The sequence below is a fragment of the Stegodyphus dumicola genome, chromosome X2, assembly GCF_044657685.1.
Source record: "Stegodyphus dumicola isolate Sdum_Otavi_A_Nest chromosome X2, ASM4465768v1".
NCBI classification, from domain to species: domain Eukaryota; kingdom Metazoa; phylum Arthropoda; class Arachnida; order Araneae; family Eresidae; genus Stegodyphus; species Stegodyphus dumicola.
This window is the reverse complement of record NC_140781.1, coordinates 98,503,893-98,525,737: the sequence shown is the minus strand read 5'-3', so window position 1 is coordinate 98,525,737 and position 21,845 is coordinate 98,503,893. Positions and strand designations below refer to the sequence as shown.

Genomic DNA, 21,845 nt, shown 5'->3' with positions numbered 1-21,845 from the left:
CCGGAGATCTGTGGGCGTTTTAAATGAGTATCTTCTCATGTCACTCTTAATCCTTCTTCCACTGAGATGCACTGCTGGTAACAATTAAGAAATCAAATCAGGGCTGAGAGGTTAAGTTATTTCTCTATTAATCACTTAATTAAGTTCGCATACTTTCTTCCGCCTCTAATCTCCTTCGAAGACTTGAATGATGTTAGTGAACTGAAGACAGATATCTGTTTTATTCTTCGCATGTCTTTCTCTTTTTATGAATAATTCTTTTCTCTCGTTTCGATTATAAAGCGCTTGAGGTAAGCGATCAAAATTCCAGAAATGTTTTCGGAATGTATATATAAGCGCTAGAAAGGTAAAGTGCGAAAATTTGTGCATTGTAATGTGGTATTAAATTAGCATTTCTTTATCATGAACGAAGGAGGTCGCGAATGACTCCTCAAAAGGAATGCTTAATTGTTTTATTTGAGGATTAACTTCTGGAATTTTTGCTATTGCTCAAAGATATTAGATTGTAATTATTAAGACACTAACAACCATTTTTCTTCTTTAAGATGTTGGTTTGAGAAACGCGTCTTGAAATAACACAATCTGTTTCTCATTGAGATTGAAACTCTATGCAACTGGATTTTCAAGATAGTCTTTTCTACGTAAAAGCGCAGTTTTATGAATCTAATGTCAAATGCTTACTTACGTTATGTGTGCTATCAGGATTAGAAAAGTATTTACAAAGCTTAACACAATTATCTCATTAAATTATATCAGAATTTAATTACAAAGATCAACAATCCACCCACTGAGAAATTTCGTTTTAGATTTACTTCTAATGTGTAAAAATTCTTGTGTTTCGTAACGAATGTTTCCGATTAAATATTAAATATATAAATCTGCTTACCTAAAATTTTGATCCCCTCCCCCGACTGTTAAGTAAGAGAATCGAAAGTAATGGTCGAAACTGCAGTTGTGTAATATATTTGCAGAAAAGTACTCGGAATATATCAGAATGTTCATCTGATTTTCTCTTACAAACATGTAAGCAAGAATATTAAAAGAATATTTGAAAAATTCTTAAATAATAAATGAGGTATAGAACTCTACTTATGCCAATTCTGTTTTGTGAAAAGTGGACCGTCAATGAACCTAAAAACGTTCTAAGTGTGTCATGTTTATAAATTCACTGAAAAGGTCAATAACTCTCAAAGTGAGATTTCTAAAACTTTCCCTGGCTTCTTATAATGAAAGTTTTGTGCTTTTTGCAAATATTTTCTAACATGCTTTTTATATTTTAAATAAAATTTAATTATCTTCCTGTTCTGAGTTGCTTTTCCCTACAGTGTAAGTCGTAGATATGATACACAAAATTTTATTTATTTTCTTGCATGACATTGGCATATATTGTAAGAATGTATATTGGATATATGTGAATGGTTAGTAAAGAAACATTAAAGAAACCGTGACCAATTATTTTCAACGTTTATATAGAATAAACTCTCTGGATCAAAAATAAAAAAGGAGTACCACATAAAATTTGATACACGTGTGTTTAATAGGGAAAAAATGGACTGAATAAAAAACGTCCTTGTACTGATAGTATTCTTAAAAAGGATATGCGCTGAAATGTGACCTTCTACACCAGTTTCCAAAGTGGGGTATGCGTACCCCAAGGTGCACGTCGAAGTAACCTCACGATCACTTGTGACTGTATTCTTAACGTGAGTTCGAGGCTGTATCATTGTTCGGTGCGTGTGGTGAGCTTAACATTATAGATAAAGCAGCTTTAAAGCGCATACGAACGAAGTCTTTTACAGCAAGCGAGTAACTTAGTGGTAACTTTTTGTATGGGAAGCTCTGCCTTTGAAAGGAAGATATCTCTGAAGTTCATGAAGAAGCTGTCTTTTTCGTGCTCATGCGCTTTAAAGCTTAATATGCTAAGCTTACTTATTAAACTTAATATATTAAGCTTTTAAAGCTTAATTATTAAAGTTAATATATTATATCATATTATATTGGATACAACTTGTAATTATTTTCATCTTAGGTGTACGCGATCAAAAAGTTTGAAGGCTTCTTCGTGCGCATGCGCAGCTTTATATATTATATCATATTATATTGGGTACAACTTATAATTATTTTCGTTTTATGTGTACGCGATCAAAAGGTTTGGAAATCGCTGCACTTACACCTTTGGGCTAAATTGCTCATTTTGTTTTCTGATAAGATTTATAGAAAAAAAAAACAGCGATTAAGAGTGTTAATTTTTTTCCTCGGTATAGCGCCTAGCTGTGCAGGTTCGACTTATAGAAACTGGCCATATTAAAGTACGATGGCTGTTTTTAACGTGTGGGGCGCGAAGCTACAAAAGTGAAAAACTGAAAACAAAATTCGAAAATATGAAATATACATCTATTGAATCTAAAACAAGTTAAACAGCTTTATGATGTTAGAAAAGTAGATATAGAATTAGATAAACCCGGATAAAAGTTAAGTGGAGATAATAAAATATACATCTATGGCATACCATGAATTAAAAAAGAACAAATGGTATTAGTGCGTTCTTTGAGCCAATTTGCGGAATAAATCTTTCTGTAACAGTGCGTTAAATTAAAAACTGAAACTCTAGAGTTCGCTTTCTGTGTTTGGCTGGAAATTTGTCTTTACTTCCGCTACTGTAGAATATCTAGATTTCACACAAACAAGTAGTAGAAATCTGCAATACTATAAGAAATTATCTTTTATTCTATGCTGGAAACTGTTCATCTAGTCCAGCTCAAAACTCAACAGTGGTTTGTTACCAAACTCCGTTTTAATGTTACCACTTACTGTAGGTCTATGAATAGCTCTTATTGTTCAACTGAGAGGCCTTCCGAAGTATTTTAAAATAGGTCTCTGAGCCACTCGTATGATTTTTATTAATTTTTGACTTTTATAACATACCTTGTAAAATTGTAAAATTTCAGATGATTTTGAATAGTGAAAATATAACTGTGAATTAATCCTCATTAGCAGTATAGATTTTAAGAACGTCGTTCCCATTACTAAACATCTCAAAGGTTTTCTACTTACGCGTATGTTCCATAGTTCGAATTTTCTGCAAAAACATTCACCTTGTCCCTCATCTCCAAGATACGTGTATTAGCTCCCTGAATTTGAACATTTAACATGTTAAGTTTATCAGATATGCTTATTAAGTAACTCAGTTTTGTCATTAATAAATAATCTCGAAATATTTCTCCTTTTCCTCTTCCTCCAAAGAGGCTGCTAATTCATCTCTTAATTAAAAGAAAATTTATCCTTGATAACTACCTTGCTTTACAGTAAAAAAGTAAAACTGTATGTTATGCATTCACATCTTTGCAAACAGCAGAAAAGTCTTGATTTTAAGGGTCTCATTTTTATATAATTTATATAATTCAATGGCCAACGCATTGTTCAGACTAGGAATTAATTCTTTGTCAGCTAGGTCTTCTCTGTGAATCATGCAGTGTGCCCAAGTACACTGAAAGAATTTTGTGTTACTTATGTCTGTAAAATTTGGAATTTTACAGACATTGTTAGAGCACCATCTGCTCATATTCCAATACAGTTTTCCCATTGTATGCTGACTTTAGTTCTAAAATTATCCAATACACTGAAGAAAGCAAGTGTATTGGATTGTCTTGCACCAGTTCACAAAATGAAAGCTCCTCCACTGCTTCTAAATCAAACTCGAACCCAGAATCCAACCAAAAATCGAAAGTAAACAATTAACCCTCTGTTGCCTCATCAACCTGAATTGAGAACAAGCTCCCACGTAGTTTCGGCAATATCTGCTCCTGTGTAACTTCAGTATGTCACTAATTTGACGAGCATTTGATAAAAGGATGAAATGCAGTTTGTCTCAAACGTAATTTCCTCAGTAAAGCTTTGTCATTAACAGCAAAATTTTTTAAAACCATATTTTTGCTTTTCATATAATTTTAGTTTAGCAGCAAAAATATTCCTGAGATTTATTAACGTATTTGCTATGTGTATTTCCAAATGGTGCTTGGGCTCACCAGCGGCCGAGCGGTAAATTCGCTGAAAAATGGTAGTTCGGTCCGCGGTTCGAATCCCACGAACGGGCTGGCTGCATGGGTTTTCGTGGTTTTCTCCATGTTTAAACGTATATACGAGCCCGTTTCCCCTAGAAAGTCCTCCGCGAAGGATCCTTTCCCTAAGGCAGATAGCCCTCGAGTACTTTCCCAGAATCAAAATAAGCCATACCAAACGCAATGATGCATAAGCTTATTGGGTTTCATGATGTCCTTCTCCGAAATTTTCGAACAAATAACACAAAGGGACCTCTTTTCGCGTCTACTTCAGTTCTCGTAAATCCAAAAGTTAAATACTCTTCACAATATTTTCTTCATTTAACTTTTGGAAAGACACTTTTCTCCGCGCTTTTTGATGCTTCATAGTTGTCCGATGCACATTTGCGTCCAATTAAAATTTTTTCCATAGCGTTGAGCTTAAAAATGTTTGGTTTTTACAATGTATATTCCAGTTGTTTCGAGCACTATTAAGTATTTAAATCAAACAATCAGACTGAAATATGATCTCGCCAAAAAGGTGTTCATATTTATACTTGGTATGGTATCTCTAGGTTCATATTTATACTTGGTATGGTATCTTGGTAGGTGTATCTCTAGTAAATTCGGCAAAATTAAAACTTTGCACAAGAGTGCGAAAAAATAGAAGGGCTGGGCAGTGTTGTCTTGTGTGGCGTAATTTCACTATTAGTCGGGAAATTTTAAACTGTCGGTAGCAAAAATAAAGGAATACATTTTTATTAGGATTTTAAAAAATGTTAGGAAGGGGCAAGATTAAAACTGTAATGAAAACTCAGATGCGCAAATACTTAGTATACTTTAGCAGTTCTCAATCTATCTTGGAGGAGGATCAGATTTTAAGCCAACTTTATACTCGCGAAGAAGATGCGTCAGAAATACTAGAGTCGAAGCTCAGAGAAAAATTTGCTTCTTCTAGGAGAAGCCCATTTTGTTATTTTTGAAGTACGTTTACCAACGTGATTGCAAGGTCTCTCTGCACGAGAATTTCTGTAATGTAATAGTACGAATGATTTCACTGAATGTAGGGTAATTTTATGGCCTGATAACCTGTCGATAAAACACTACTGCTCTCTGATCTCACAAGCTAACTGTGCTGGGCGGGGTGTGTCGAGCAGCACTAACGTAATTAGACTGTAAAATTTCTTTCAAGATCTGTGACTAAAGGCAGGGTTTAAAAGTGCAGCATGTTAAATTATTTAGTTGGCACATTCATATTATAAGACATTATTTTTATGCAGGTGATATCTTGGGGCACAAAAGCCCAACAATTAGATAAGTTGAATGATTACAAATATAAAAGCCCAGACACAGGTTCAGGTTGCTTTATTATATTGTGTGGAAGGTGTTATATTGCTGTGAGCCCGGAGATCAAATTCCCTTTGACTGAATGATTAATTAATGGACTGGAATTCCAGTTTGAGTGTTATCTTATATCTGCATGAAGCGTTTAAAACTATATTCTTTGAAAACAAGTTGATAAAACTAAAAGTTAATTTCAATTATTGTAAATATTTTAATATGTAACCCTCGTAGCATATTAAATTCATAAAATTAAATATAAATATTTTAAATAATATGTTTATATTTATCAAGTCTCAGTTAGAATATTTCACAAGAAATATTAATGCATAAACACTTCAAGTACTTCAGTTACATAAAGGAAATTCTCTCTGATATTTGTACCTCATTTAGGAGAGGATTTTAACGAAATTAAATAAACTTTATTATTACACTTTATTTGAATATTTAACGCTATGCTAATTTATATTTCTAAATTCAAAAATATCTGGCAAAAATATGAAAGCAGGTATAAGAAACCGAAATAAGATTTTGTAATGCATAAATAAGATATGAAATGTGCGAAATAAGGTATGTGCGCAAATAACGCGTTGAGATATTAAAAGACGCTGCTGAGCGATATATGAAACTTTTATCGGGGGAGTAAATAGTCACTGCCCGCGCAGATTTCGAGCGGTATACATGGCTGCACAGGAGCAGAGCTCGTGCCGATATGCACTTTATCTATAGTGTTGTGGACGGAAACGGAGAAGCTGCTCGAGCAAGGCACTCGGGAATCGTGCGTTGCTGATCCATTTTAGCTTTTAAGCCTATTCTAGGAATTTTTGAATTACTCTGCGTAGTAAAAATAAAATTAATTATAACTGGCGGTCTTTAAGTTGAAGTGAAGCCGAAACTGAAGGATAAAGTGAAATAAAAAAGTTAACTATCAAATTTGGATCATGCATCAAGAGTGAATTAGATTTTTAACTGTACAAGCAAAGTACATAAGTCGAAAGTTTCCCAGGTAGAACGGAAATTAAGACGAGCCCTAATTTAAATAAAGCATCCAATAATCAAACGACAAAGGACTATAAAATGAAAAAAAAAAAAACAACAACGAAAGTTAGAGAATTGTGTAAAAAAACAAGGGGGCAGCATTCCCTTGAAATGTCTGATTTCGGCGAAACAGTGCCTGATTATTGAGAATTTTGTAGTAAATATTTATATATGAAAACGCATAATCCGCTGTTATTTATAATGCTCGACGTCGCTGCAGACTATAAATCTTGGACCCGATTCCAGTTGTCTGCAGAGTTTCTTTTTATGAGATTTTATCTGCACATGAAAAGTATTTTAAGAAAATAAATGAAAACAAAATTTGGTAGTTTGAATAATTTAAGTTACTCGTTGAAACTAACGGTCAGTTATGTTAGTAAAAAGTATTTCAGTATGAAAGCTTAGTAAGCAAACGACAAATTTAAATGATACGACATTTGGGTAGCATTTAACTATCATCCGCGATATCCATGAAATAGCATCAGCAAAATTATTTCGCCCTTGGTACCATCGTCGTACCTTTCTAATGTCTGATTTCTGTTTTCTTTTTTTTAACAAGCGACTATTCCGTGGGAATAAGATGGCTGAACACTGGTAGTTTGGCCTAAGTACGAATCCCCGTGAACGGTTGCACAGGCATTTTTGTGGTTTTCTCCATAGGCAATATGAATAAATATTTTCGCCGGCGATAGTTCTTGTCTGAGACGCCCCTGAAGTGGCCGAATGGTTAAGAATGCTGAGTGCTGCTAGTTCGATCCTGGTTGCTTTTTATTTTTTTAATATGTAACGTGAGTACGAGCCAGTTTCCATTAGAAATTCCTACACGAAGTCATTCCTCCTCTTAGGCAGATAGCTCTTTTCAACCAACTTTCATATTTTAAATTCTTACAATCGATATTAAGATTTTGTATAGTTTATAAGAATATTTAGTCATTTTTTTTTTTCAAACTGAGTACATGCATACTTATGTGTTTGTAGACTTAAACATGTAATCATTGCATCATTTTCCGTTTCCCATTTTCTTACTTCCTTACTAAAACGCTTATTTTTTTAACTAAATTTAATAAAACTTCAATAATTTGTGAGAGGGAAGTCTCGTATCTTGAATACTACTTTATGAGATTATTATGCTATGTCGGAATATCAGTGTTCAGCCATCTTACTTCCTTGGACTTGTCGTATGCCAAAAGGGGAAGGAAAGAGGAATCAAATATAATCATGAATTCCTGAATTTTGAGAAAGAGAAAAGTTCAGAAAAATGCAGTTACTACTTAATGCTAAAAGTTGATCTTTAATATGCCTCATAATATTTATTGAATGGTCTGCAAATCTTAGTGTATTTTTATTTTGCATTATTATATTCGTTTTCTTTCCTTTTAGGTATTCAGTAATAATAATTTGTTGCTAGTAAATTGTAACATGTAAAATTATTATTGTAATATAGATTCTTATTCATATTCATTATTAAAAAATAATTCGCAAGAAATCTCAAATGTTAGAAATATCAGTAGCCGAAAATGTACGACTTAACTTTCTCTCTGATACCGAAAAAAAATTATCTAGCGTATAGTTAAAAAAGGCGTAAAGAATGAATGGAGAATGAGAGAATTTTTTAATGGATTTAAATTAATGTTAAGGGAAAATGACAGTATTTGTCGAAATGTTTATTTTTCGATGCTTAACTTGTACAACAGCCTTTTCACAAATGATTCTAAATAATGATTTCCAATTAATTGCGAAAACGATTCTAAAAAACTACTCTGTTCAATAACCAACTAACCACCTAACCAAAATCAAAGAGAATACCAGACCGAACCCCAGACCGAACTACCAGTGTTCAGCGACTTTACCAATCGACCACTGGTAGGCCCTCGAGGAACGAAGGAGAAGAGGACGAACAAAAGACCCGGATTTCCAACGATTTAACTCATCAGCAGTAGATAAGAGTAAATGAGTATGACGTCGGTAATAGAAGTAAGATGAAATCGCATATTTAAAGAGTTTCTTAAATGTGAGAACGCCTGCCACGTCTGGGTAGTTGAACGAAAATCTGCATAAAATTCGTTTCAAAATAATAAATGCGAAGAAAAGTAAAATGTATGAAATGCTAATACATAAATGTAAATACAAAACGAATACACTAAATATAAATAAAAATAATTAAGGAAATACAGTTTACTAATAAACTAGCTTTCAGAGGAGAAAAACGATATACAATAGAGAAAGAGGAAAATTATTTTAAAAGCATTTTTAAAATTTTCATAGACTAGAGCTAAAAAGCGAGGGAATGAAATATGCAAGGAAATACCGTGTGAGGTCAATTTGATTGTTTCGCTTTCTCATTTTTTGTTTGTCTTTTCAAAAATTACATCGTGTAAGTATTGAAATAAAAAATGAAAAATGTACTGATTCAGATGAAAAGACATTTTGAAAATTTTTTATATTCTGAAAATCATTTCGATTAGAAGCTGTGAACTACTTCAGATTGAAACAAACCGCACACAGTGGCTTAAATGGTAAGGTTTCTGAGTCGCAATGTGAAGGAAATTACAGAATGAGATGGATAGTATATTGTTGCTGACACAAAGCGAGGAAAAAATTGCAAGCAATGCCCCTTTGTGAAGTAAAACCAAGAAACGATAAAACTGCGAGTAAAAAAATATATTTGATGCTTTGAGTTCGCAAACAGCTTTCGGAATGAAAGCAGTTTCCTTTAAAATGTCCTCCTCGATGGCCTCCTTAGTATAAAGTAGATAGCCTTTGTGTGCTTTGTCAATGTCGATTCAACAGTTCACTAGTAATTAATCAAAGATATGCCGAAGATTAACATGATGAAATTTACTGGTGACAAAAAAGCGGCAGAATTTACTAACGAAGTTGTGGAAAAAAATGAAAACCAAAACCCTTTCCAATTTTAAGCATATGAATTTTATGCTTATATTTGTTAAAATGTTTTACTTTTAAATGATAAAATTCTCTTTTTGTGCTCTTAAATTTGGTAAAATCTTTGCATTACTTTCAAATTTTGTATTACGCATAAACTTTTCACTAAATATTTATATTTGTATTACTTTTAATTCTTTTGATGCATTGTTTGTGCTGAAAGGCTGCTACTCAAAAGGAATTATGCCGTTGCTTAAAAATGCAGTATGTTCCATCAGAATTCTTTAACTACACTATTTAGCGTTGTTATTATTCACTAATACTCGATTTAATTGTATTTTTAATTGAACTGCACTGGGAAATTTCATCAGGAAATACGATCTTTAATATAAGAAACGGGCAAATAACGATGTTTTGAAATGGAACTTTCCATTATAGCAAAAACTGTCAGTTGAAAAATTATTCATCTTTATTCTATTTCATGGTGAGGTCAAGCTTGCTTAGAAGTTTCCTTTTCTAACTCCAGTTTTACCATCCATTTCCGTCTGCATCGCCTTTTCAAACTTTTTCTTTTTAAATTAAGGCTTCTTTTTTCGGCCGAAACAAGACACTTTTTTTTCCTTTATTAGCAACTATAGCTTTTCTTGACTTTGATAGTCTGCAGGCAGCTGCTCAAAAAAGAATGGTTATACTTGAAGGCTGAGTGGAGTTACAATAAAAATGATTTCACGCTGAAGCTGAAACCAAGGATACGCATAATGATTTGAATTATTTTACAGTAGATGACTGATATAAGGGAAGAAATATTGCTTAAAAATTTGAATCTAAATTTAAACGGTTTAGAAATATTTTTAAGCGCTTTTATATCCAGCTGCAGTAGAAATATTTTGCCAAATTTTCTTTCTTTGCGTTTTGTTTTTAAGAATAAAACGACGTGTCTATAGTAATAGTCTATAGTCATGTCTATAGTCGTACATAATAGGTATTAATAAAAAAGAACAAGATTGACCGATGAACATGTAGAATTAGGAAAAATTGTAGTTTCTAGCAGTTTTTTCCTGAGGTTACAAACGTTCTCAAAATCGAAACACCATGACAGAGTATAACTGAAAGTTGTGGTTAAAAAGATATAAAAGGAAGAGGATAGGTCTTCATTATTTATTTTCAAGTTTTAGTCAATTTAAAAGTTTTCGTAATTTATTATTTTTCGCTTAGTTCAATTATTTAGCGGTTTATTCAGCATATTAAAATTAGTTAAAATAAAAGTCAGTCTGGAAATTTAGTATTTCGCTGTCAATACATTTGAGTTACAAAGTTTAACGATCAGAAATTTCTTCCAGATACCAGGCTTTAAACTAAATACAGAAAATAAATTAACACAAATTGCAAAATTTTTGTATCATTATTCCTACTGCTCTATGTATCAAAATCGCAATAACAACCTTGTATTTAGCGTACATATATTAAAACACTCAAAGTAATAACAACCTTGTATGTAAGCTAAGTACAATGTTGTTATTGCGATTTTGACTGCCACATTGGCGTGTTTCTCTTCTGTTCTGCTCTATGTATGTTCTGATAAATATGTAGTAAATAAAATTTAAAATTTTGTAAACAAAATTTATTTCGTTAAAAAATTATTTAAAAAAAAATTGGCCCGTCAACTGCTTTCAAATCGTGCATTCTGCCCACATGATATTTGAATTTAAGACTAATGGTCGAGAGTACGTCTACTATTGTAAGTTTAGGAACAAACATTTATTTTTCCAACTAATCTGACAAAAGCTGCTAAATGCTAACGCGTGACGTTAATAATAACCTCTTTTCTAAGTCCTTCCTTTAAGGAAAGAAGTTTAAAAGGAATTATTTTCTCATTTTTTATTTATTTTAATTTACGTTGTCAATTATGTTTAATTTATATTGCATTTATTTTACTTTATGCTATGTCTGTTGTTATACGCTCAAAAAAGTGGAAAATAGTAAAACTTCTATCGTACAAGTTTACTGCATAGAAATGTTCTTCTTATCAATTTGTTACTCGTACACTTCCCTTCTTATTAAGAAACGTATCCCTCATGCGCCTTAATTTCTTGTTAAGAAACTTATCCCACCTACACCTCACCTGCTAGATTTACACATGAGGACTTCATTCTGTTCACTAAAATGAAAGCTTCTCTTAAACGGAATCCTTTACAATAAAAAAAGCATTTGGGATGTTCAGACAGTTAGAATGACAAATTAAAGATTACTGCAATGCATAACGTATATAAAAGCTATGTTAGGTTAAATTATTTGAATTTGGCAATGGGCACGAGAGTGATCTGCCTAAGGAGATGGACGCCTTCATGGAAGATTTTCTAAGGGAAACTGGTTCGTATCCTCATTACATACAAGGAAATTACGAAAATCAACCTTGCAGCCAGCCCGTTCGCGTGAGCTCGAGCCAGTATTCAGCTGCCTGAATCACTAGGCCACTTAGTGGGGCTCGTACATGAAGGCATGCAGGATCTCTAATAACATGCTAAGAAATACATAGCATTAAAATATATAGAAACGACTAAACAGCAGTAAGCTGTATAATATCCAAAGAGCTATACAACGTTAGGAGGAATGTTTAGAGAAAAAACTAAGCAGTAATAAGTTCTATAATATGCTATAACACAGGGCTATGCCCAGATTATTAAAGTGATAAATTTGTTTATTTCTTTGATGTTGAATTTCGTAAATTCATTTGTCTAAATTTGTAGACACTGCATTCACTTCCAAGAATTGTTTTCCTTCCTATCGTAGATTGTTGCTTTTCTTTTATTAAATCCTTAAGTTGATATAAAACTTCATAAAAAACAGTTAATGTAGGGTGAATAATGAAAATAATTTTTTTAACCTGAAAAAGAGACAGTTGGGTAAAAGCACATATCCGCTGTTATTTCTATTAGTTTACATCAACTGATGATGTAAAATAAATTAAAATCAGATAAATCGAATCGATATCTACGACAGTAATCTTAACAAAATTTCTTACTTTCGTTTGATACAAGCAAACTTTCGAAATATATTCCTCTTTGTTCCTCATAAGAGTGATCATTAACCCGAAACATTAACACTGGATTCAAAATTTAAATAATTATGCATTTCATAAGTCTTTGAATTTTAACCCATAAGGTGGAATTGATGAATAAATATATATACTTTTGAAATGGACATTATTTCTGTATTTGTGAACCACTGTATTTAAAAAGCAAAGCAGATTGTCTTAATGGAATAGTTCGAGTTGCCGTTCCCATTTATTCAAGCGTACAACAGCATGAGGTCATGCATTTTTGCAATATGTTTAAGGCGTTTTATGATGCAATTAACAACACATCTATTTGGAAAGTCGAAGGACCCGCATTCGACCTAGACAATGATTTAGACAAGGGCATACTTTATTCCGAATAGGAAAAGGATGCGATTTTTTAGTTTCTACAACTCTTCATTCTCAGATACATTTCTTTACCGCCGAAATATGTGCTGGTAGGCTTTGAAGATTTGGTAATTTATAAGAGAACTTGCTTTATATTTTGGGTGATGCATTTTTCATTACAAAATACCCTGCAGTATTTTATATGCGATTATTGTTTTGTACTGAAATATGCTATACATGTTTGAGAGAAATTAAAAAGGTAACATTTATTAAAATTAAAGGTAACATTTATTTCTTTAATTAAACAAAATTTAGGTTAATGAATTTTTTGTTTTAACTGCAATTTATGTGTTTAATAATGTATATTTTCATGATAAATAACACATTTGATATATGCGAGTCTCTATGTTTTGGTATTTGCAAGTATTTTTAAAAAATTCAATATGGCTATAATGAGATTATAGGCTCCCGACTTTAAAATTTGATTGATTAATTGGTTACATTCAGTCGGAATATTTACTACCTACATGTTTATGGTTGCTAACAATATAGAGAAAAATTGTAAATGCATCTAAAATTTTGCCTTTTTGTCCGTACAGTTTACCACAGTGCGAAAGAGTTATTCGTAAGAAATGTATTTAAATAGATTCGAAATTCCATATTCAATTTGACAAAAGACATGCTTTCATCTGTAAAATGGACCATGATTGCTAATGCTTGCAATTCTTGTTTCGTTACTTGTCCTTCTCGTAAACCATTACATCAATATTTTTTTGTGATAACAACGTAGCGACATATTTGCTGTTTAAGTTACGAGATTATTTTCATTTTCTAGATTTTCTCAGACTGCAGTCTAATGAGGCGTTACTTCAATTATTAACTCCAGGAATATATTAAGCTGTTCCAAGCGCATGATATCTCAAGAAATGAGGCAAATAAATTGGGTTTTATTTACTTCAAAACCACATTTTTATAATTTTCTTTTCCTTCACTAGAAAGCTCCTACTGACACCCGTGCCAAGACTGGACCTCAGTCTTAGAGGCAACAGAAGAGATGCAAAATTTTTTATTTTTCAAAGGCCTTTTTTATTTCCATTTATTTTTTTCAAGGACTTTTCATCCCCAAATTTATAAGATTAGGTGCTAGAGAACAGCTTAATTTGTTCGTTATTTTCTTGAAATTTATTCTAAAATATTTAGCTAATAGAGACAAATTATACGAAGACTGGTCAGTGATAGAAGAAGTTTTTCATTTTCTAAAAAAATTAGCTAGTACTTAATTTGGAAGAGAGTTAAATGGCTCACTCAGATATGAAACTGATGCAGTTAGCTTCTTCTCCAAAGGTTTAAGAGCTATAGTTGGTCATAAGTTTTATTCGCTTTGTTGTTTTCCATCCAATATTTGTTCATAAGGTTGTTTTTCATACGTTTAAACGGTTTTATTGATTTCCATCCTTGTAGAGACAAAAGTTATCCCATAAATCTGTTTTGTTCGGAGCAAGAATTTTGCCTCCATTTTACTGAAGGAAAATAAAATCTGCAAGCAAAACGGCCTTTACTTCTACTTATTTTATACTAGAAGGTGTATATTTTGTAAATCAGCATCGAATTCTGGGATTAAGATCTGTAAGTTAGCGTCGCATTCTGGACTCAAACTTTGAAATGGAGTTACATTCGGAACTTTCAGAGAGAACGTCATGTCATTTCTGTTTCCGTCTACAGTTTAATTTATCATGCAATGCACAGCACATTGAATCTTTTGAATTCGTTAATTTTTTATCGCTATCAATAGATTTTATTGCTGTTTCTGAAGTGTCAGGACTAATTTTTCTAAGAATTTTGCCCCACGTATAATAAAGAATAGTTTCTTTTAAGAATTTCAAGAATTATTGATATACATTTTAAAATTTAGTATTTAATATAGCTAATGCTTCTTAATTTTTCAAAAGCTACAACACTCGCATATTATTTACGACATGCAAACCAACACTCTGTTATTCCAAAATATTCGAAAAAATTTAGTTTTAAAGCAAACATTTACAAAGGAATGAAATCGCATATTTTTTTTTATGTTTCTTATGTGAAGGAAATAATAGGTGGCTTTTTTGTAAGGCTAGTCAAAAGCTGCGTCAAGATTCTGAACTTAAGAAAAAAAGAAAAAGAAATATTAGGGATGTAGGCATTTGAAAATATATACATTTTTTGAAACGTTTCCTTTTTATATAAGTAAGTAACTGTAAAGTAAGTATGATAGTGCTTCCTTACTTGGATAATCTTAAAACGTAGTAGGAATCCGATGCCAGAAATATCTATGTTTCTATTTTTAAGTAATGAGCTTATATGGTAAAATTTCAAAGTAAATATTTGCAGTCGAAAATATTTATTTAAAAGTGCTTTGCTCTTGGAAACGGACTTAAAATGTAAAATGATAATCCCCCCCCCAGTTGGGTTCTATTCGACAGCAATTAACTCCATTGTATTTTCCTATTAAACTAAAACAGATATTTGAGGAACAGTGTAATTAAAAACTGGAATTAGTTTAACGCAGATTAAAATTTTTTATTTCTGGTAATAACTTTTTAGTGCGTTGCCTGGCGCGCTGATTTTATGAATTCTAAATTTATAAGGTATTTTCCCCTTCTTCCAGCATGCCTTTGTGGTGTAACGGTAGCACACTCGGCGCGTATTCAGGTTCGAGTGCCGGCGAAGGCATTGCTCAATTTTTCTTGTCTCCTACTTCGGAAAAAAAAGCCTAATGTCTCTACAATTTTAGATTACTAATATTTAAGTACAACGTTGATTTTTTCCAGAGGGCTTCTAATTCAGAACCTAAAATGCGTCGTTTTCAAAAGAACTATTTGTCCCATTTGAAATTGAAATACATTTATATTAGCTCAAAATTCCCATATGAAGCTCTTCTAATTCTCAGTATCTCTGATTAAGATCACTTTGAGGGAACAGAAACACAAGTTTATAAAGTTCTGATGATATTTTCATTTCTTTTACTAAATTATGAAAAGTTACTGACCGTTTTGTCAGCTTTGATAAAAATTTTTATAAAACGCTTTGTTAACATTGGATCGGTTTAAATTAATTTTCATGATAATAAACGTTTCTATTTTGTGTACAATAGTTAATTCTATAAAACGTTTGAGAACGCTTTATATATTTATAATTAATGTCTGTATTCCTGGCAGTTGCTGCTGAAAAGTCTCAAATGGAGCTCTTCTAATTGTTAATGTCTTTGATAAGTAACTGAAAACAAATTTCTAAATTATCGATGAATTTATCAACTCTTTTACTGACATCATGGAAGGTTATTGTTGGTTTATGATCTTTGAGTAAACATTTTAGTAAGACGCTTTGTTAATCTTCACATGGATCGATTTAATTAAATTCAATGATCTATCTGTCTCCAGTTTGTTTTGAACAACAGATATTTCAATAAAAGCATTTCAGAACTGAGTATATATGCATAATTAAAGTATGTATATCTTGAAGTAATTTAATTGACACTACTTCAGATTAATTAAATGAAGAAATCTGTTTTAAAATGCATCGCATTGATTCGAGCATTAAATAGTTTAAATTGGAATGTATTTTACTTTATGTAACAATAAATTCAGAATTTAAGAGACTGTTTGAAGCCTTACATCTAAAATAAGACAGCTGGTGCGTTTAGAAGTTATTCAGCCTATTTCCTCTTTAAATCTTTCAGTTCTGAGATATAACATAGTCGTCGAATTAGAATTCTTTTAGCTTATTTAGTCTGTAAATTTAGATACTGTTTTCCCTCTCTATTTCCATGCCTGTAGTCAAAGATGCATGATATTTTTATGACCATCAGGCTTTGTCAAAGATTAGAGAAATGCAGAATATTTTAATACATCCAAAGTTTTCTAATTGTAAGTTATTAAACAACTTTTCTCAAAGCTTTAAGCACACCCGAAGCATATTATTCCATAATATTCCCGCCCTAAAGCAAAAAAGCTGAAGAAAATGCTTATTTATTAATTTAAAAAATTTTAAGAAAGAAACTGTAAAAATCTTTTGAACACATGATTTTTAACACGTACCTTCGGTATAGTCCTGCGCTTTCGCTAATACAATGCAGACCAACAGAGCCCACAGAGAACCCCAATGGGCCCTCATCCTGTAAACAACCGATTCCTATGGCCTCATAAACTACGGTAAGATATCAACGTTGACTCCGAAAGATGACAATCCACAACACTGGTGATGCCTCGATCGGGACTGGTGAGATCTCGAGAAGCACATCCAAGGAAAAGAGGGACTTCTGAACTTATGTACGGGTATCCGAGTTCGCCCACGCTTTCAGTTTAGTGTGTAATCCGATCCAAGCCGCTGTGACCCCCAGTCGGGCAGTGGCCCGCCCGACACTATCGCTTCAAGATGGGAGTTTGTCATCACGTTTGCCTTTCCATCGTAGGCTTGCGTATGTATTCCAACTTTCCTAGGCTCTCACTCCATTCCAGGAGATGACTTCAGGGTCTTTCACACGGCACAGTAGCTGTCCAGATTTGCATTTCTGCTCTTTGTCGTCAACAAATGCAAAAAGAGAAGTAGGAAGCTCATTTCGAAAAAGTTCAAACTCCCTTCACTATTTGGAATTTTATAAAACTACGCCTAGTTCACAGCTTTCTACATGGAATGGGATGCCAATAGCCGAAATTTAGTTTGCTTTTGAGCAGTATAGCTCGAGAAGTAGGAGGTTTATTCAAGAATGACACAGAATTTTATTTTAATTTGAATGGTCTTAATTTTGATTGTTTATTGCAAAATAAAATTTTACGTGCTCACTGTTGCAAACATAATGGTGATCAATATTCGTTTCAAGTTCAGTTTGAGATAATTCAGATTTAAAATCACTTGGATTAAAATAATAGTTTAAAATTCGTTTTTGATATTCTGAATTCAAATTTATTTGAATTTTGAGTACAAGTGATGAAGGAAAATTTTGCTTTCCTTTCTTGCTTTCTTTGTTGCTGAATTTCTTGTTTATTAAAGAAATTTTTCTGTCTTACCCCATACATTTTACAGCACTTCGGAATTTAATGTAAATAATACACCTAACACATACTAATCTCAAATGACTCCTTATCCGTTTACATGGAATAACTGTTATTATAATCGCATAACAATAGACACAATAAAATTAAATTGTAATTAGTAAGGATATGCATGTTAAATAATGTTCCTTATTTATTCCGCAAAAATATTCGCTATGATTTTTTGCAGCAAAATGGATTTTATTTTCTTTGGTTGTCTACAGAAAATTCGTTTTTAAAATTGGACTATTCTTTTCAGGAACAGGGATGCCTTCGTAGAGGAAAACGGGCTCGTATACACGTTACACATGGGGAAACACACGAAAATGCCCATACAGCCACCTCATTCGCAGGATTCGAACCTCTGATTGAACTACCAGTGTTCAGCGATTTTACCGCTGGTGGACCTACAGCTTACTCGGAAAGATATAAAATTATAATTAATAAATGAAGGCAACTAAGAAATATATTTGAAAAGCAACATGCTGACGGAATAAAATATTCGTATGTCTTAGGATTAAACTGTTATGGAAAGTATGGTGTCGCACGAGAACCTACATCCCAAAAATTTCAGTTAGGCAGCACTGTTCTCTGTTGTAATATACGCCGAATTTATATAGCGTGGTCATTTTTGTATCCATGGCCCACCAGCGGCCGAGCGTTTACGTCGCTGAACACTGGTAGTTCAGTTCAGGGTTCGAATCCCGTGAACGGGCTGGCTGCGTTTTCGTGGTTTCCCTCACGTGTAACGTGTATACGAGCTAGTTTCCCTTAGAAAGTCCTTCACAAAGGCATCCCTCCTTTTAGGCAGATAGCTTTCGATTGCGTTGTCATAATCAAATAAACTAAACCAAACTATTCTCGTATCCAGTACTTTAGCTATATTAATAAACGAATGAAGACTGGAAGTAGATTTTTATTTCAACAAACTGCGTTTGGAAGTTAATTTCTGGACATTTGCTTTTTCTCATGATCTCTTGCAGGAAAGATTCCTTTGCAACGGTAACGAGCTGGTTGAGAAATGACCTTTGGGAGGGAAGAATTCTGGAAAACGTTTTATTTTTTTTGCTTTCGGAAATCTTTTTTGAATGTAGAAAACTGAGAATGAAGTTTAAAATTATCCTTTAAACGCAGAAAACTGTAAATCCAAGAAAAGTATTAAAACACAAGGTAGTTAAGTGTTATCGCAGTCACCTTAGTAGAAGTCGCCAGATTTGAGGTACGTCTCAAACTCTGGTTACTATGCGCGTAACCATTCTTCAAGAAACTATGATCATAGCAATACTTCAAGCAACTTCGCCATTTTCGTATACGTTTTTCTTAGTCCAAAAGGGTTTTGTTCCTGAAGGACTATAGTTTTCGTTTTGCGATTTTGCGTTGAATCACTCTGAATGTCCGTTTCATTTTTCAAACTGTTGCCACCAAATACTTTCGCCTTGTATTTTACAATGTTGTGCAAAAATTAAGGACGAAGTCGAAAAATTAGCATATCAGCTGAACGAAGAGGCAGAGCGGACAGAAAGACCAATCAGGAGATTAAGTAAGGTGATGTACGGTAGCACATGCGCAGATAGGCAGGTAGACGTAATGGGAGAGTGTCTGAGTAGTATAAAGCATGTTGTCGGTGTAAGATCAGTATTTCTGGCAAAGAGATTGCACGCCGTATAGCAGTTAAAATGACACTGAGTTGCTGCCTCAGTGAGAAATGGCGAATAATCAATCTGTTAGACGACATCTGGATGCTTTTACCCGAGGTCGAATCATTGGGAAGTTGGAGGAAGGCCGCAGTGTGACAAGTGTGGCTGCAGAGTTCGGAATTGCTCACAGTATCGTTTCACGACTTTGGAGACAATTTCAAACTACAGGAACAGCTATCCGGGGGTTTAGTAGTGGTCGTCCACGAGGAACCACACCCGCAGATGACCGGTATATTGCCTTACAGGCCAGAAGAAACAGGCGGCAGACAGCGGGAGAAATCGCTAGACACACGACACAGGCGACTGGACGACCGATATCGCGTTATACCGTGGCCAGAAGACTGCACGGTGGTGGTCTGTTTGCACGACGCCCTGTACGGTGTGTACCTCTAACGCCTGCTCATCGGAGAAGGCGTTCTCTGTGGTGCCGGGAACACCAGAATTGGAGAGACAATGAATCGGGACGAGTACTCTTTACAGATGAGAGCAGATTCAGTCTGAGTAGCGATTCTCATCGCATACTCATCTGGAGAGAGCGGGGAAGCCGCAATCATCCCTCGAACATCATTGAAAGGGACAGGTATGGAAGTGGCGGTGTTCTCGTTTGGGGAGGCATCACGCTTGGTAGTCGTACAGACCTTCACATCTTCGACGCAGGTTCAGTCAATGGGACCCGTTATTGTAACGAGATTCTTCTTCCATATGTGCGTCTTTTTAGAGGCCCTATGAGTCCGCAGTTCCTTTTCATGGACGACAATGCACCATGTCATCGCACAGTAGCTGCCGAACAGCTCTTAGAGAGTGAGGATATTGAACGTATGGATTGGCCGGCACGATCTCCGGATCTCAATCCCATCGAGCATGTATGGGATTTTCTAGGCAGACGCTTGGCAGCTCGTACCTTACCACCAGTAACGATTCCGGAGCTTCGATTGGCGCTTCAAGACGAATGGGCAGCAATGCCTCAACAACTCATTGACACCCTCATTCTCAGCATGGGCAGACGCTGTGAAACCTGCCTAACAGTCAGGGGAGATCATATCCCCTATTAAAGACCGGATGTTTCTTGCTGGACACCCATCACAGGGATGTTTCGGCCTTCAGTCGCATTGCGCTCCATGCTACGTTTTCAATAAAGCTTCTTTTTATCCCTCTGATTTCTCTTTTAGTAAGTGTTGCTTACATTTCTCATGTCCTTACGTATTGGGGATCTTATGGTATTAAATGTGTTGATTTGGAAAGCTTTTGTACAAAGTTATATTGAAAAAACCGTCTCGTCCTTAATTTTTGCACACCAGTGTATTTGAAGAAATTAAATAATGAAGAATCTGTATAAATTCATGTCTGTATTTTGCATTGTGATATAACAACGGTACCTAGAGCCATCAAATTTTGAATGACGTAATCCTGCTGCAAATATGGGCACCTGGAAGACCAAATTTGAAATTTGGAATTTGGTTTATTATCGGTTTCATATTTTGTAAAACTTTAACGAATTTTTGATTAACAAACTCAACGATTTAAAAGCGAGCAATGGCAACACTCTACGGGAGGGGAAAAAAACCTTTTTATCTCCAGCGCACGGAACTGTTTATGGGATGCGCGGAACTGTGTATGGGATTCGCGGAACTGTGTATGGGATACGCGGAACTGTGTATGGGATGTATGGATATGCTCATTTTAAAATTATTTTGCGACATTGCTGTTGAACTGAATTTTATGGTTTAGAGCATGATAATAAATAAATAAAGGTAACACACAAAACGTTAAAAAAACGCCTATTTGGACGTAATTTAAAATCTGAAACCTTTCAAATTTTTTTTGTTTTTGTCTTTGTTTTTTGCTGTTGTATTCCAAGTTACAATTTTATCTGTAAACCAGTCGTGATATATTTTGCCTTAAATTTAATTTTAAAATGTGCACTTGTGGAATTTGCCTGCAGCGGAAGAAACTGCAGTAAAATTTCTGTAGAAATAGAATATTTTGCTAACAAGAACAATGACCGCTACGCTAAAAAAATCGCCAACGAGAACAATGATGAGGTGCGTTGGTAGATAGCCAGTGCTTGACGCCGAGTCTTCGCAATTCTCTGATGTTCTTTAAGCGAAAACCGATCGCTGTGTACTTGGAGAGAAGAATAGCACAAAAGAGGTGCAGAAAGATTTTTGCAAAGAACGTAAAGGTTTAATTTTTAATGGATCACATAATCCTTATATAATGATTTAAATTATTTAGTTATTAAAATTTGTGTTTGAAATGGCTTTTTTTTCATATGTTCATAATATCTCCCAAATTACAAAAGTTTTCGAATATTAAAAAAAAAAGACGAATACCACCAACTAACACCCAATAAGTAACTTTTATCGTACATCAGCGA

General features: G+C 33.9%; 1 protein-coding gene across 1 annotated transcript in view; it reads right to left on the bottom strand.

Annotated features, from left to right (window-relative positions):
• The window catches only part of LOC118186185 (uncharacterized), a 131,573-nt gene extending 114,574 nt beyond the window's left edge, over positions 1–16,999 (bottom strand). The window contains exon 1 of the mRNA XM_035356249.2: positions 16,779–16,999. Coding sequence (XP_035212140.1) covers positions 16,779–16,854 — 76 coding nt within the window. The 5' untranslated portion in view covers positions 16,855–16,999. The remainder of the gene's footprint in view (positions 1–16,778) is intronic.
• Between the last annotated feature and the right edge of the window lie 4,846 nt (positions 17,000–21,845).